This window comes from Salvelinus alpinus, chromosome 36, assembly GCF_045679555.1.
Source record: "Salvelinus alpinus chromosome 36, SLU_Salpinus.1, whole genome shotgun sequence".
NCBI classification, from domain to species: domain Eukaryota; kingdom Metazoa; phylum Chordata; class Actinopteri; order Salmoniformes; family Salmonidae; genus Salvelinus; species Salvelinus alpinus.
In genome coordinates this window covers 2,460,130-2,477,263 of record NC_092121.1, presented here as the reverse complement: position 1 = coordinate 2,477,263, position 17,134 = coordinate 2,460,130, and the positions used below count along the sequence as shown (strand labels likewise).

General features: G+C 41.2%; 1 protein-coding gene across 1 annotated transcript in view; it reads right to left on the bottom strand.

Moving 5' to 3' along the window:
• The window catches only part of LOC139564871 (corticotropin-releasing factor receptor 1-like), a 160,579-nt gene extending 149,372 nt beyond the window's left edge, over positions 1-11,207 (bottom strand). The window contains exon 1 of the mRNA XM_071384708.1: positions 10,127-11,207. Coding sequence (XP_071240809.1) covers positions 10,127-10,150 — 24 coding nt within the window. The 5' untranslated portion in view covers positions 10,151-11,207. The remainder of the gene's footprint in view (positions 1-10,126) is intronic.
• Between the last annotated feature and the right edge of the window lie 5,927 nt (positions 11,208-17,134).

Genomic DNA, 17,134 nt, shown 5'->3' with positions numbered 1-17,134 from the left:
TGCACAGAAGTGGCATAGATTTCTCATGGGCTAGACGAGAAAACATCTAATAAAATCTGCAGCAGCACTCTAATCCTGACATTGAGCTATCCGTCACTGCGATAGGTTCAGGGCTTGTCATGACCAGGGTCCTGTTCATTGGGGGAAGTTTTCAAAATGGAGTGAAACTGAGAAATACCACTGTACCTGAACATGTCCAATAAGAACACTGATTTTTGTTTACCGTTGGAAAACGGTTTGCTACGCTGTGCTCTACTGAACATGACCCTGAGCAGATAGAAGAACACCCCCCTCTGACCTTCAACCCCTCCATCCTGACCTTAACAGAGATAACCTGTACTTCACTCCTGCAGAGTGCAACCACTGCATTCCCATATCTACTGTAATAGACTCCTAACTGCACTGATAGATACACCTGGCAGCCTCACCTAAAGTATAGCCGAGTATGACATACTGTATAGTGGAATATTGGTTCATTACTGGGCTTCAAACTTTGACTGATTGAAGTTCTCAAGCATCACACCATCTGCAGCAATCAGTCCAGTCACCTTGGCTTGGGGAAGGTGGGCTTTAAAACATGTGTGTGCTGGCAACCTGGCTACCATTGATTAATATGTTCAAGTGGAGCTGCTGATGCAAGCGCTTTCGAGGATTTCAGCCTTGCGGCGTCGAACATATACTTTGTCATCAACATAAAGCCAGCCGCTTGGTGTAGTGTACTATACAGGGAATAGTGTAACATTTGAGACGCAGCCGTGATAGACAATAGACAGCTTTTTAGGTGACGGGAGTCGGGAGAGAAGCACGCACATCATGTGTCTCGAAAGGTCAAACCATAGATGTATCATATTCCCCACAGTGTTAAAGGGGAATGGAAACACTTTAGGAAGTAAATCTAAGCAAGACATGTATTCAATCCACTAATACTAAACATGTGCATTTAACATAAAAACATCTCTATATTTAGTACTTTGATTGCCGACAAGGTTTATTTGAGCTAAGGTCAGCGCCATTTTAAATTCCCATAGTAATGACTGACGCCAGTGCGTCACTGGCAGGAATCAGAAAATTGTCTGTGGTATTGAGTTTTCGTGCGGGGAGTGAATTGAAGAGAGTGAGGTTAGGGGCGGACAACGAAGATGGCAACAGCAAGTAGTAATTCAAACATGAACTGTATAGCGCCAGGCTGTATGAATTGTCTCAAAGAAAATCCCTAGGTAAACTACCATCGGCTGCCCAAGGACCTACAACTTTGAAGAAGTGGCTCCATGTCCTGAAGAGGAAGGACGTGCCAGCTCGAGCTAGCAGTATATGCAGACAGCATTTTGCAGAGGTAGACTTCGCGATGAAGGGCACTTTCGATGTTATGGTGTAGGGGTTACCGACCGACCATCATCAACATCGCTGACTTTGGAGTCAAGCAAAAGCGACTGAACGGAGGAGGTGACGCGAGTCAATGCAATGGAGCCTGAGGTAACATTAACCGGTCATGACTAAAATTGCAACACAGTTTATCCATGTACCCGTTATTAGGTAACGTTAGTTACTGTAGCTGGTTTCCACCAGTACTGTAATACATTTTGTTGACAGATTTGTTTTTGTAATGTTTTGTTAGCTCCACCTTATTTAGCTAGACTGAAGTTGACATAGCTACTGTTTGCTGAAAAATAAATGTCCCTGTATTTGCTAGGTGTGTGTGTGTGTGTGTGTGTGTGTGTGTGTGTGTGTGTGTGTGTGTGTGTGTGTGTGTGTGTGTGTGTGTGTGTGTGTGTGTGTGTGTGTGTGTGTGTGTGTGTGTGTGTGTGTTGACAAAGCATACAAGACAGGTAGCTTGTTGATGCCAACTGATATATTTGGGTTCTGTTGTCTTAACAAAACGTTTGTTTGTTTTCAGGATGACATCTTCATCCCTGAAAACGTTTTCATCCTGGAGGACACTGTGCAGGAGGCAGGTGGTACATGCAAATCCATATTATTTATACGGCTATTGTTTATTTCAAGTACAGTATATGCTGTGATTCTTGAATATAACTATAACCTAATAGATGCCTTAATTGTTTTCTACCAACAAGAAAGAACGGTTAGTACTGCTTGCCAAACTGACCCCTGGGTGCCAGAGTGTTCTTGTACTGCAGTGGAGAAGAAGTCCACCGGGACCATCGCTAAAGAGCTCGGGGCCCATCTAGATTGCGCTCACGACCATCAGTATACAACCGAGTCCTGCCCCAATATGCCACAGATGGAGCTGACAGAGAGTGAGATCAGTGAAGACCATAACTCGCTGTCGGGGGTCAAAGACGAAGGCCATTCATTTAACATAAAAAGATAATTGTGGTCCCGTGTGGCTCAGTTGGTAGAGCATGGCGCTTGCAACGCCAGGGTTGTGGGTTCATTCCCCACGGGGGGACCAGGATGAATATGTATGAACTTTCCAATTTGTAAGTCGCTCTGGATAAGAGCGTCTGCTAAACTGACTTAAATGTAAATGAACACCTATGGCATAATTGTGTTAAGTGTTTGCAACAATATATAGAATAATGGGTGACATACTGTATCTAAAGAATATTTAAAAACTTGAATAACTTTTGTCCGGACTTTTGCGTTTCATCAAGGTAAAAAGCCATTTTAAAGCATATCACATGATGGTAATCACAGAAGACCCACAAAGAAGACCCATTGAAGACCCTCTATCAATGTGATGAGGTGAGTAAATCTCGCTGAAATATTTGATGATTTCACCTTTTCACCCTCAAGTAACCTTTGTAAAAAAAACGCATGTCCTTCAGTACAACACAGAAAACATACTTTTAATGTTATTATTTTATAAAATACTATATTAAATATGAAAAGTCAGGATAATAGTTGTAGGTCAATGTCATTACTTTATATAGGTGAGCAAGGAACTGCCTGTTAAATATGTTTATGCATGAAATCCGTCCTTCAGTATCACGCTTTTGTCCTTGTCCCGAATGACAGTAGCTTTGTTATCCCATGTTTTCAGCATTTAATAATGCAATTCATATTTACTTGTTTTATGAATACAGAATATTATCATTTTATGGCATTTTAAGGTATTTCAGACCCAGTTACTACAAATCGAAGGAATTCAAAACTCTGCAACTCTGACTGGGAAAAGTTTACAGAGCTTTATTAGTCCAAATTCCAAGTTACACAAAAGTTAGGCTACATAATACTACATAGGCTTACACAATAAAACGACATACACAAGCAATCTAAAAATAAATCCATGTTTTAAAGATGTTATTGAATGATGAGTTCAGTTTGAGAACTTTGATGAGTTCCATTTGATGTTCAGACAATGGATTTGGTTAATATTCTGATGTTCAGAATACAGAAATGTTTTGTTTTTTTGTTGGTGGGATAATTTTTTATGCATTTTCTTTCAAATGCCTGATGTGATGTAATGTCATGATATTACTTTGAGAAAGCTATCTACTGTTTTGTGATGATTTTAAGCAAAACTAGTTTATTTGCACAATGTTTTTGGAGTGTTTTTTAATTAATGCTTTCTTTGAAATGTTCAATTCTCATTTAATCCTAAGTGAATGAAATTGTACCTCATGTGTCAGTTAAACTATGTTGCATAGTAAAACCCATCTTCTTTATGTGTGTGGGTAATTTCTCTCTCTCTCTAGTACATAAGCGATTTACAGTTGAAGTCAGAAGTTTACATACACCTTAGCCAAATACATTTAAACTCAGTTTTTCACAATTCCTGACATTTAATCATATTAAAAATTCCCTGACTGAGGTCAGTTAGGATCACCACTTTATTTTAAGAATGTGAAATGTCAGAATAATAGTACAGAGAATGATTTACTTCATCTTTTATTTCATTCATCACATTCCCAGTGGGTCAGAAGTTTACATACACTCAATTAGTATTTGGTAGAAGAAAGAGGAGGAAGGGAAGCGCTACTAAGGTACACTATAGTATATTTTGGTAGATAGAAGGTGCTCTTTGGTAAAAGGGGTAAATTGGTCATCAAAAAGAAAGGAGGACCAAGGCACTCTTCATATAATTAATTAATATGCCTTTATTAGTATGGCATGTTCAATAGAAACAAAGGTTTTTAAAAAACTTTTTCTATTGAACATGCCATACTAATAAAGGCATTTTAATTAATAGTATTTGGTAGCATTGCCTTTAAATTGTTTAACTTGGGTCAAACGTTTCGGGTAGCCTTCCACAACCTTCCCACAATAAGTTGGGTGAATTTTGACCCATTCCTCCTGACAGAGCTGGTGTAACTGAGTCAGGTTTGTAGGCCTCCTTGCTCACACACCGCTTTTTCAGTTCTGCCCACAAATGCTCTATGGGATTGAGGTCAGGGCTTTGTGATGGCCACTCCAATACCTTGACTTTGTTGTCCTTAAGCCATTTTGCCACAACTTTGGAAGTATGCTTGGTGTCGTTGTCCATTTAGAAGACCCATTTGTGACCAATCTTTAACTTCCTGACTGATGTCTTGAGATGTTGCTTCAATATATCCACATAATTTTCCTTCCTCATGTTGCCATCTATTTTGTGAAGTGCACCAGTCCCTCCTGCAGCAAAGCACCCCCACAACATGATGCTGCCACCCCCGCGCTTCACGGTTGGGATGGTGTTCTTCGGCTTGTAAACCTCCCCCTTTTTCCTCCAAACATAACGATGGTCATTATGGCCAAACAGTTCTATTTTTGTTTCATCAGACCAGAGGACATTTCTCCAAAAAGTATGATCTTTGTCTCCATGTGCAGTTGCAAACCGTAGTCTGGCTTTTTTTTATGGCGGTTATGGAGCAGTGGCTTCTTCCTTGCTGAACGTCCTTTCAGGTTATGTCGATATAGGACTCGTTTTACTGTGGATATAGATACTTTTGTACCTGTTTCCTCCAGCATCTTCACAAGGTCCTTTGCTGTTGTTCTGGGATTGATTTGCACTTTTCGCACCTCTCACCTCTGTGGTCCAACTCATCCCAAAACATCTGAATTCGGTTTAGGCCGGGGTGATTGTGATTGTGGAGTCCAGGTCATCTGATGCAGCACTCCATCACTCTCCTTCTTGGTCAAATAGCCCTTACACAGCCTGGAGGTGTGTTTTGGGTCATTGACCTGTTGGAGAAAAACAATTGTCCCACTAAGCGCAAACCAGATGGGATGGCGTATTGCTGCAGAATGCCTTGAATTCTAAATAAATCACAGATAGTGTCACCAGCAAAGCACCCCCACACCATCACACCTCCTCCTCCATGCTTCACGGTGGGAACCACACATACAGAGATCATCCGTTCACCTACTCCGCGTACCACAAAGACACGGCGGTTGGAACCAGAAATCTCAAATTTGGACCAAAGGACAGATTTCCACCTGTCTAATGTCCATTGCTCATGTTTCTTGGCCCAAGTAAGTCTCTTCCTATTATTGGGGACCTTTAGTAGTGGTTTCTTTGCAGCAATTCGACCATGAAGGCCTGATTCACGCAGTCTCCTCTGAACAGTTGATGTTGAGATGTGTCTGTTACTTGAACTCTGTGAAGCATTTATTTGGGCTGCAATCTGAGATGCAGTTAACTCCAATGAACTTATCCTTTGCAGCAGAGGTAACTGGGTCTTCCTTTCCTGTGGCGGTCATCATGAGAGCCAGTTTCATCAAACCAGTTTCATGGTTTTTGTGACTGCACAAATCTTCCGGATTGACTGACCTTCATGTCTTAAAGTAATGATGGACTGTCGTTTCTCTTTGCTCATTTGAGCTGTTCTTGCCATAATATGGACTTGATCTTTTACCAAATAGGGCTATCTTCTGTATACCACATCTACCTTATCACACCACAACTGATTGTCTCAAAGCATTAAGAAGGAAAGAAATTCTACAAATTAACTTTTAGCAAGTTACACCAGTTAATTGAAATGCATTCCAGGTGACTACCTCATGAAGCTGGTTGAGAGAATACCAAGAGTGTGCAAAGCTGTCATCAAGGCAAATGGTGAATAATTTGAAGGATGTCAAATAAGTCAAAAAAAATATTTTGATTTGTTTAACACTTTTTTGGTTACTACATGATTCCATATGTGTTATTTCATAGTTTTGATGTCTTCACTAGTATTCTACAATGTAGAAAATAGTAAAACATTAAGAAAAACCCTTGAATTAGTAGGTGTGTCCAAACTTTTGACTGATAATGTATATATACAGTGGGGAGAACAAGTATTTGATACACTGCCGATTTTGCAGGTTTTCCTACTTACAAAGCATGTAGAGGTCTGTCATTTTTATCATAGGTACACTTCAACTGTGAGAGACGGAATCTAAAACAAAAATCCAGAAAATCACATTGTATGATTTTTAAGTAATTAATTTGCATTTTATTGCATGACATAAGTATTTGATCACCTACCAACCAGTAAGAATTCCGGCTCTCACAGACCTGTTAGTTTTTCTTTAAGAAGCCCTCCTGTTCTCCACTCATTACCTGTATTAACTGCACCTGTTTGAACTCGTTACCTGTATAAAAGACACCTGTCCACACACTCAATCAAACAGACTCCAACCTCTCCACAATGGCCAAGACCAGAGAGCTGTGTAAGGACATCAGGGATAAATTGTAGACCTGTACAAGGCTGGGATGGGCTACAGGACAATAGCCAAGCAGCTTGGTGAGAAGGCAACAACTGTTGGCACAATTATTAGAAAATGGAAGAAGTTCAAGATGACGGTCAATCACCCTCGGTCTGGGGCTCCATGCAAGATCTCACCTCGTGGGGCATCAATGATCATGAGGAATGTGAGGGATCAGCCCAGAACTACACGGCAGGACCTGGTCAATGACCTGAAGAGAGCTGGGACCACAGTCTCAAAGAAAACCATTAGTAACACACTACGCCGTCATGGATTAAAATCCTGCAGCGCACGCAAGGTCCCCCTGCTCAAGCCAGCGCATGTCCAGGCCCGTCTGAAGTTTGCCAATGACCATCTGGATGATCCAGAGGAGGAATGGGAGAAGGTCATGTGGTCTGATGAGACAAAAATAGAGCTTTTTGCTCTAAACTCCACTCGCCGTGTTTGGAGGAATAGAAGGATGAGTACAACCCCAAGAACACCATCCCAACCGTGAAGCATGGAGGTGGAAACATCATTCTTTGGGGATGCTTTTCTGCAAAGGGGACAGGACGACTGCACCGTATTGAAGGGAGGATGGATGGGGCCATGTATCGCGAGATCTTGACCAACAACCTCCTTCCCTCAGTAAGAGCATTGAAGATGGGTCGTGGCTGGGTCTTCCAGCATGACAACGACCCGAAACACACAGCCAGGGCAACTAAGGAGTGGCTCCGTAAGAAGCATCTCAAGGTCCTGGAGTGGCCTAGCCAGTCTCCAGACCTGAACCCAATAGAAAATCTTTGGAGGGAGCCGAAAGTCCGTATTGCCCAGCGACAGCCCCGAAACCTGAAGGATCTGGAGAAGGTCTGTATGGAGGAGTGGGCCAAAATCCCTGCTGCAGTGTGTGCAAACCTGGTCAAGAACTACAGGAAACGTATGATCTCTGTAATTGCAAACTAAGGTTTCTGTACCAAATATTCAGTTCTGCTTTTCTGATGTATCAAATACTTATGTCATGCAATAAAATGCAAATTAATTACTTAAAAATCATACAATGTGATTTTCTGGATTTTTGTTTTAGATTCCTTCTCTCACAGTTGAAGTGTACGTATGATAAAAATTACAGACCTCTACATGCTTTGTAAGTAGGAAAACCTGCAAAATTGTCAGTGTATCAAATACTTGTTCTCCCCACTGTATATATATGTTTTTTCTCTGAAAAATTGAGGGCCAAATAAAATCACCTGCGGGCCGAATTTGGCCCGTGGGCCGCCTGTTGGGGAACCTTGTTGTATAGTGCTAGCACACACTGTTATTCCTCAAAAGCCATTTTCCCATCTGTCAGCCAAGCAGCCATTGGTAATCAGCTATGTGATATGTTTGGGTGGGAGGATTTAAATCTCTGTAGCTTCTGTGCCCATTGAAATAGAATTACTGTACTAGAATTAGGTAGAATTGAATGGGAATGTCCGCTCTGTGGTTTGGTCCCTTCCATCTGAGGGCTCTGTGTTGAGTTAATTAGATCAGCAGGGACAGACAGACCCAGACTGTAAATAGGAGGACATTGAGATATTTAATTGAAGAAGTAGACATTGATATCTTATTGAGGAAGAGTTTATATGAGAGGCTGAACAGACTAGAGTCTCACTGACATTCACACCTGATGAAGGGACAAGGATCTGTTTGCCTCTGAAAGAGGGCCCTGTTTAGGACTGTCCTTAAAAGTTTGGTAGACTGGGAAAAAGTTGTAGTCCTACAGAGTCTGTCTGCAAGGCAAATTGGGAGTATAAAAATAACATAATGTTAGTGATTCATTCGAAAACGTAAAATGTATTGTTTGGTGGAGAGGAAAATAATGTCTACAGAGTCAGACGGTTTGGCAAATTTAGAGTATAAAAATAATATTATGTTGGTGATTCAATTTAACATTCAATTTAACATTCAACAACATTAACATATCAAATGATCATATGAAAATCAAAGACATGGGATGGTTGCCCAGTAAAAACAAAAAGTGATCTGAATATGTGCATGTTGTCTAGCTACTGGAGATGATTGATCTGCAATCAGATATGCATCGTTGGTTTAATTTGCATTTCCACTTCCTCATTGTCCAGGTTGTCCTTTCTGCTTAAATTAGAATGCCAATCTCACTGCATTTAAAACTGTCAATCACTTCACCTCCTAGCCCTGGGTAGCGTTCCCTCCTCTCTCCCCATTGGACAAATGCCAGACTTACCTCAAGCAATAGGATTAGTGTGATTCACAGGCAGTGTGAATGAGTTTGATTCTCAATGCATTGTGGTGTCTACGTTGATACTGTTTTGAATATACCGCACAAAGAAGGTATGATCATTAGCATACACCAGATACACAACCCTGGAATTCAAGACTGAAGAATCCCGTACAAGTAGGCCTATGCAAGGGCTGAATAGTTGTTTTGTTGCCTTCGTTGCTTTCAATCTGCGCAGGTAATGTTGACTATGCGGATGTGATGATTGTATAAGAAAACAGTCATATTTAATTCAACCGATTTCAATTTGACCCTCATTCAAACGTGTAATGACAACGCGTAATCTTCTCCCAAATTAGGCTAAATCAGGCGAGCCACAAAAACACCGAAAGATTGTCTGAAATGTAACAATGCATTCATGTCCAAGTATCTGGGTCGGGCTTTTAAAGGGGTTATCTGTTGTTATTAGCCTATACGTTTAAATTAAGATCCGAATGCTGTTGTAGAATATAGCTAAGCTTTGATTTAGGTGACGACAAGTTCTCTGTCATTAGGCGATTTTAATATCCCTGGAATTGGTATTCTTGAACACAAGCTAAGTGAATGAATCAACAAAATAATGTATGTAACAATATTTAGCAATATCCCTTTTAATCATAGTAGTTAGTAGTGCTCGAGTGCCAAAATAACGTGCATTTGAAAAAGTATATTGTTCACTAGATATTGTTCTTTACAGGAGTAGTAAACGAAAAACACACACGCACACACATACAGCACACACACACTTTTACATTCATCATTTGCTGCTGCTACTCTGTTCGTTATTTCACTCTTATTATTATATAACCCGATGCCTAGTCACTCTACCCTTCTCTCATGTACATATCTACCTCAAATACCTCGTAACTCTGCAAACTGGTCTGGTAGGCCTACTGGTAGCCGACTCTCTGTATATAGCTCCATTCTTGAGTATTTTATTTTATTCCTCATGTTACTATTTTATTTGTATTATTATTTTAAAACTCTGCATCGCTGGGAAGGGCTCTTAAGCAAGCATTTCACGGTAAAGTCTGCACTAGTTGTATTCGGCGCATGTGACACATTCAATCTGATTTGAATATATATATATATATATATATATATATATATAAATAATAATCAAAGTCCCAAGCAGTGAGAGTCTAAAACACAATCTCGGCTAAGCCAACAAAACCAACTTTTACAACATAACAGTTAACTGAAACGACAACAATCATTTTAAAAGCATCTCGCATGCACCTGACATACCTGCGGAAGAATTCGCAGCCACATTTTTTTCTGTGCGTTTATTTGCTGATATCTCCAAACTCCACTCCTTCCTTGTCGCAGCTACTGTGTTACCACGAGATGCCTCCGGTACCAGAGTAGGGATACTCAATCATCACAAGAGAGGATATCACACCACTTTTGGAATGAATCTTGCACACATGAAACACCAACTGTCAGTCAGTTACTTATCGTTATGAATTTTCTCAACTCTGAAGTCCCAATAAGCCTCTAAATTGCCGGTCATTATCTTATCGAGATATGTTTGGTTTGATCGGTGTCAGTCCATTTCAGAGGAAATTCAAACGTTTCTTTGGAAATATTTGTTGTACTATGTAGTTCCGTAGTCTATTTCCTTCTGTATTACAACGCTATATATTCCAGTGAATGGACTTTCCAGGCTACTGCGTTTTGCGTGGTTTTAATAATAGCCTACATGTAAATAACTCTTCTTCTCCGTGTACATTAAACGAACATCACAGGTTCCGTCCGAAGTATCCAATAATTCATTCAGTGGGCCGATTGAAAGTCGGTCAGAGATTGAGGTCGGGTCTCGCGAACTTCAAAGCGTTGACAGCCTTTGCATCGTCCTTTCTCAACCCCTCTTCATAACTATCCTCTCAAGTATTGTTTTTCCGATGTGCGACTGGTCCGGTGCTCCAATATTTATTTTCGTAATGCTGAGTTCTCCAAAATACCATTTAACTTATAATTGCTAGGCAACATACACCACACTCCTGTCTCCGAGGAAAAAGGGAGCATGAATTAAAAGCTGCCCGCTGCGCTCCAAAAAGCGGAAAGGGAAGAGGTCTTCGCAGGCTCAGCTTCAGAAATCGCGTGATATGATGTGTTTGACAAAACTACACCTGTAGCCTCTTAACGCAGTGCGGGTCCACCGTCTTTATCGCTCTTGGGGTGTTTCAGCTCCGATTCCACTCCACTCAGTCCGACCGACTGCTTTCAGAATTTGAAATATTTTGTTTGCGGTGTGTCTCTCTCAGCCTCCATAGGCTAATAGAACAAACTCCAGCATGCGATCGCATAGACTATCCTACGTTACTGCACACTTTACGGCTCTCCTCTCTTCACTTTTGTTTTTTCTCCTGAGAGCAAATTACCTTGCATTCCACTTTCACTTTTATCAAAACAACATGTTAGACATGCTTCTCGATTTATGTATGTCTGTGAAGCTGTGATATGGTTCAATGAAAGCAATATTTTGCCAGATAGGCCCACTGAAGCCCCATTGAAAGCTGTTGACGCATGTCATATACTGTATGGGAACCTAAAGATAAATAATTCTAATGTAATTTAGGCTGGCCACAAAAAAATCCCCTTACCCCTTCTTCCCTTTCTCCATTGTACTACATTATCTCTCCTGATGCCCCAACATGTGTATAGTTCCCCTTTCGAAAAAACACATGATTTCACATGTGACATTTCCACATGTTTTGCAAAATATGCAAAATTGTATTTCACATGTGAAACCATGTGGTTTTGGAACACTTTAACATGTGATGATATTTCATATAAAGTTTCACGTGTGGATTTTCACGTGATCACAACTTTACACAAGTGGATGAACATTTTCCCATGATACCCTGCAAACAAAAAGTCGTTAGGACGTCCACAGAACGTCACAAAATAGCTGCAGTTTTTTTTACCACGTACATATTAGACACATGTACGTTTATTTAATCAGTCATTATTATACAACATTTACTCACCTGGGATTTGAATAACTTCTTGCTTCAGGGCATTCCGATCTTCCTACTGCTCCACCATGTCTGTGTCAGTGACTGGTTTCACCTGTATTCCCACAATTTGGACTTCATAGTAAATCTCAGCTTTGTATAATACGATCAAGAAAAACGATTATATTTATCATAGTGATTCAGGAGTACAGTTAAACAGAATTACATGGCCCACCAACACTATACAGAAACCATCAACTTGCTGAGATAAGTCAATGAAATAAACAATGAGAGAATAGTCAGATTAACTGATAACTAAAATAGTGCAGAGATGTATTATAGGTAATGTAATGTGTAGGGGACTTCTAAGAATGCTACAGACTTTGTGGTGTAGCAAAAAGATCAGCGTAACCCAAATCCAGAGGTTTTTGATTTCAAATCCAAGGTTGTGTCATATTGAAAAGTCAGTAATAAGTGATTATGTCAAATGTAATCATATTGTCATTGATTAAAGATTTGTACACTTTTTTTAAAACACAATTTTTAAGGTAAGCGTACCACTTAACTTAAAACCCTCCATTCCTGTCAATGTAAATAGTCCGGGTGGCCATTTGATTAATTGTTCAGCAGTCTTATAACTTGGGGGTAGAAGCTGGTAAGGATCCTTTTGGACTTAGACTTGGCGCTCTGGGACCATTTGCCGTGCGGTAACAGAGAGAACAGTCTATGACTTGGGTGATGAGTCTTTGCCAATTCTTTGGGCCTTCCTGACACCGCCTAATATATAGTTCCTGGATGGCAGGAAGCTTGGCCCCAGTGATGTACTGGGCCGTACACACTACTCTGTAGTCCCTTATGGTGGGATGCTGAGCAGTTGCCATACCATGAAGTTAAGCAACCGGTCAGGATGCTCTTGATGGGGTAGCTGTAGAACCTTTTGAGGATCTGGGGACCCATGCCAAATCTTTTCAGTCTCCTGAGGTGGAAAAAGGTGTTGTCGTACCCTCTTCATGACTGTCTTGGTGTGTTTGGACCATGGTAGTTTGTTGGTGATGTGGACACCAAGGAGCTTGAAACTCTCGACCCACTCCACTACAGCCCAGTCAAAGTGAATGGGTGTGTGTTCGGCTCTCCTTTTCCAGTAATCCATGATTAGCTATTTTGTCTTGCTCACATTGAGGGAGAGGTTGTTGTCCTGGCACCACAAGGCCAGGTCTCTGACCTCCTCCATATAGGCCGTCTCATCATTGTCAGTGATCAGGCCTATCACGTTTGTGTTGTCAGCAAACTTAATGATGGTTTGGAGTTGTGCTTGGCCATGCAGTCATGGGTGAACAGGGAGTACAGGAGGGGACTAAGCACGTACCCCTGAGGGGCCCCGTGTTGAGGATTAGCGTAGCTCTAACCTTTAGCTCAGTGCGGATGCTGCCTGTAATCCATGCCTTCTGGTTGGGATATGTACGTATGGTCACAGTGGGGATGACATCGTCAATGCACTTATTGATGATGCCGGTGACTGACGTGGTATACTCCTCAATGCCATTGGAGGAATCCCGAAACATATTCCAGTCTGTGCTAGCAAAATAGTCCTAAAGCAGGAATCAGGAGGATAGAATTATAGTCAGATTTGCCAAATGGAGGGGCGAGGGGGAGCTTTGTATGTGTCTCTGTGTGTGGAGTTAAGGTGGTCTACAGTTTTTTCCTCTGGTTGCATATGTAACATGCTGGTAGAAATGAGGTAAAACAGATTTAAGTTTACCTGCATTAAAGTCCCCGGCAACTAGGAGCGCCGCTTCTGGATGAGCATGTTCTTGTTTGCTTATGGCCTTATACAGCTGGTTGAGTACGGTCTTAGTGCCAGCTTCAGTTTGTGGTGGTAAGTAGACGGCTATGAAAAATATAGAACAAAACTCTCTCGGTAGATAGTGTGGTTTACAGCTTTTCATAAGTACTTTACCTCAGGCGAGCAAAACCTCGAGACTTCCTTAATATTAGACATCACGCACCAGCTGATATTGACAAATAGACACACACCCCCACCCTTTATCTTACCAGACGTAGCTGTTCTGTCCTGCCGATGAACGGAAAACCCAGCCAACTGTATATTAACTGTGTCATCGTTCAGCCACAATTCTGTGAAACACAAGATATTACAGTTTTTAATGTCCCATTGTTAGGATAGTTTCGATAGGAGATCATCAAGTTTATTCTCCAGTGATTGCATGTTGGCCAACAGAATGGATGGTAGAGACGGGTTACCCACTCGCCAATGAATTCTCACAAGGCACCCCGATCTCTGCCCCTTGTATTTCCGTCTTTTCTTCAAGCGAATGACAGGGATTTGTGCCTGGTCTCGGAGAAGCTGTATATCCTTCGCGTCAAACTCATTAAAGAAAAACATCTTCATCCAGTTCGAGGTGAGTAATCGCTGTTCTGATATCCAGAAGCTCTTTTCGGTCATAAGAGATGGTAGCAGCAACATTATGTACAAATTAAGTTACAAACAATGTGAAGAAACACACAAAATAGCACAGTTGGTTAGGAGACCGTAAAATGGCAGCCATCTTCTCCGGCGCCATTATATCCAAATTGCATTTTCACGTGAAAAGTTTTGGTCCAGAAGGGGGCTAGGCCTGCATCTCTGCTAAAATCTGGCTAAAAGTTTGAAAGGAATAAGAGTCTTATTCTGTACATTTAGCTATTGTTTGCTTTTCTAAAGTCTACCAACCTTGCCAGCAGGCATACCAGCTAACATAGTTAGACAAGCTAGCAACTCTTGCTACTCTTGCTAGCTACTCGGCAAATGGTGAAAAATCTGTCAATATACCCTTGAGCAAGGCACGTAACCCTAATTGCACCTGTAAGTCGCTCTGCTAAATGACTAAAATGCACAAATGTAAATGTAACTTCATTGATAGACTAAAATGGCTACTTGGTAGCTAGTTATGAGGTTGGGAAACTCTCTAGGCTAGCTAAAGCCAACTTCATGAAATTGATAGGGGGCTAGTGTTATTACAGAGAAGAAAAAGTATTATTATAAAAAATTAAAAAATGAACAGGACAAATCTATGGGCATGATGCCTCCGCATACACAAACAGCAGTTTTGGCCACAAGCCTATCATTTATCTCTCCGCGGTAAAGTAAGGGGCAGGCTTAAATAATTTCATAGAGGAGCTAGAAAGATTGATGAGATGACAAAAGCCTTTCTTACAAATAGAGTAAGTCTATCTGACATCTGACATATTGCAACACTAAAGCAATGATATCCCATGTGATGATGTATGGCCTACTCTACGAGGGTGTTGGGAAGCTCACTGAATATAAAGATGGAGACTTGGGGAGAGGAACACTGTCTCGCTCTCCAACATCAGTAGAGGAGCAAACTGAAGATAAGAGGATATTCAGCCACTCTTGGTGGGCCAGAGAAGTTAGTTTAACAAATAAGAGAAGAAGGCTTGGAAACCAGATGCATTTGTATTATTTTATTATGAAAAAGAATGCCGTATTAGTATAAAATAATAACATTTTCACATTTTTATGAGCATACAATATAGCTCAGTATTGTTACTATTTCTTTTGCAGTATTTTTTCCTCATCTTTATCAAGGGTGCCAATAAGGTGACTGTGTATACTGTATGTCCAAAATAACACAATAATCATCATAAAAATACTTCCAGAAGCACCTTGTGGAGAAGTTAGGGTTTTGAAATTATTTTCTTGTACCACAGTTGGTAGAATATGGTATATGTTGACTTGTGTGTCCTGTAAAGGTCATCATTACCTAATAGTATCTCTGAATCTGCACGTTTTGTTAACATAGGACTGAATCATGATTGTCTCTGTGTATAGTGTTTTTAGAACTTTTTTGGGAGAACAATAAAGGACATTCTGTTCCTCAGGGGCACTGTTGTTGATCCTATTGTGCCACCCCAACCCTCATATCATGGGGTGTGGTTGCAACCAGGTCACCTGTGAGGCAGTATTCGATGTCCATTCATATTTCAGGAAGTCGGGAGAGGCTGTGGAAACTTGCCACTATGAGCAACAGTGAGCGCTGTTACCTTCAAGTTGTTTCCGGGTTTGCTAGGGTGTTGTGGACGGTATTTAAACAATTTTAGGATCCTCATTAGCTGCTACTAAAGCATCAGCTAGTCTTCATGAGGTCCACATGAAACATGACATAATACATATTATAAACTGGGTGGTTCGCTTTGTGTCGTGCCTTAGAACAGCCATTAGCCGTGATATATTGGCTATATACCACACCCCCTCGTGCCTTATTGCTTAATTATAAACTGGGTGGTTCGAGCCCTGAATGCTGATTGGCTAACAGCCATGGTATATCAGACCATATACCATGGGTATGGCAAAACATTTATTTTACTGCTCTAATTAAGTTGGTAACCAGTTTATAATAGCAATAAGGCACCTCGGGGGTTTGTGATATATGGCCAATATACCACGGCTAAAGGCTGTGTGCAGGCACTCCGCGTTGCGTCGTGCTTAAGAACAACCCTTAGACGTGGTATATAATGTACAGAACATCATTGATTAAGATGGGACCGGAGCAGAAGGCAGACGTTTTACATGCCCCCGACCGATTGTGTTTTTTTATTTGTTTATCAGTCAGAGGTTAGCACTAAGATAGCATTGAATGAACTGTATTCCACCATAAGCAAACAAGAAAACGCTCACCCAGAGGCGGCGCTCCTAGTAGCCGGGGACTTTAATGCAGGAAAACCTAAATCAGTTATACCAAATTTCTATCAGCATGTTAAATGTGCAACCAGAGGGAAAATAACTCTGGATCACCTATACTCCACACACAGAGACACATACAAAGCTCTCCCTCGCCCTCCATTTGGCAAATCTGACCATAATTCCATCCTCATGATTCCTGCTTACAAGCAAAAATTAAAGCAGGAAGCACCAGTGACTACATCAATAAAAAAGTGGTCAGAGGAGGCTGATGCTAAGCTACAGGACTGTTTTGCTAGCACAGACTGGAATATGTTCCGCGATTCCTCCAATGGCATTGAGGAGTACACCACATCTGTCACTGGCTTCATCAATAAGTGCATCGATGAAGTCGTCTCCACAGTGACAGTACGTACATACCCCAGCCTGAAGGCATGGATTACAGGCAGCATCCGCACTCAGCTAAAGGCTAGAGCTGCCGCTTTCAAGGAGCAGGACTCTAACCCGGAAGCTTATAAGAAGTCCCGCTATGCCCTCCGATGAACCATCAAACAGGCAAAGCGTCAATACAGAACTAAGATTGAGACTCTGACGCTC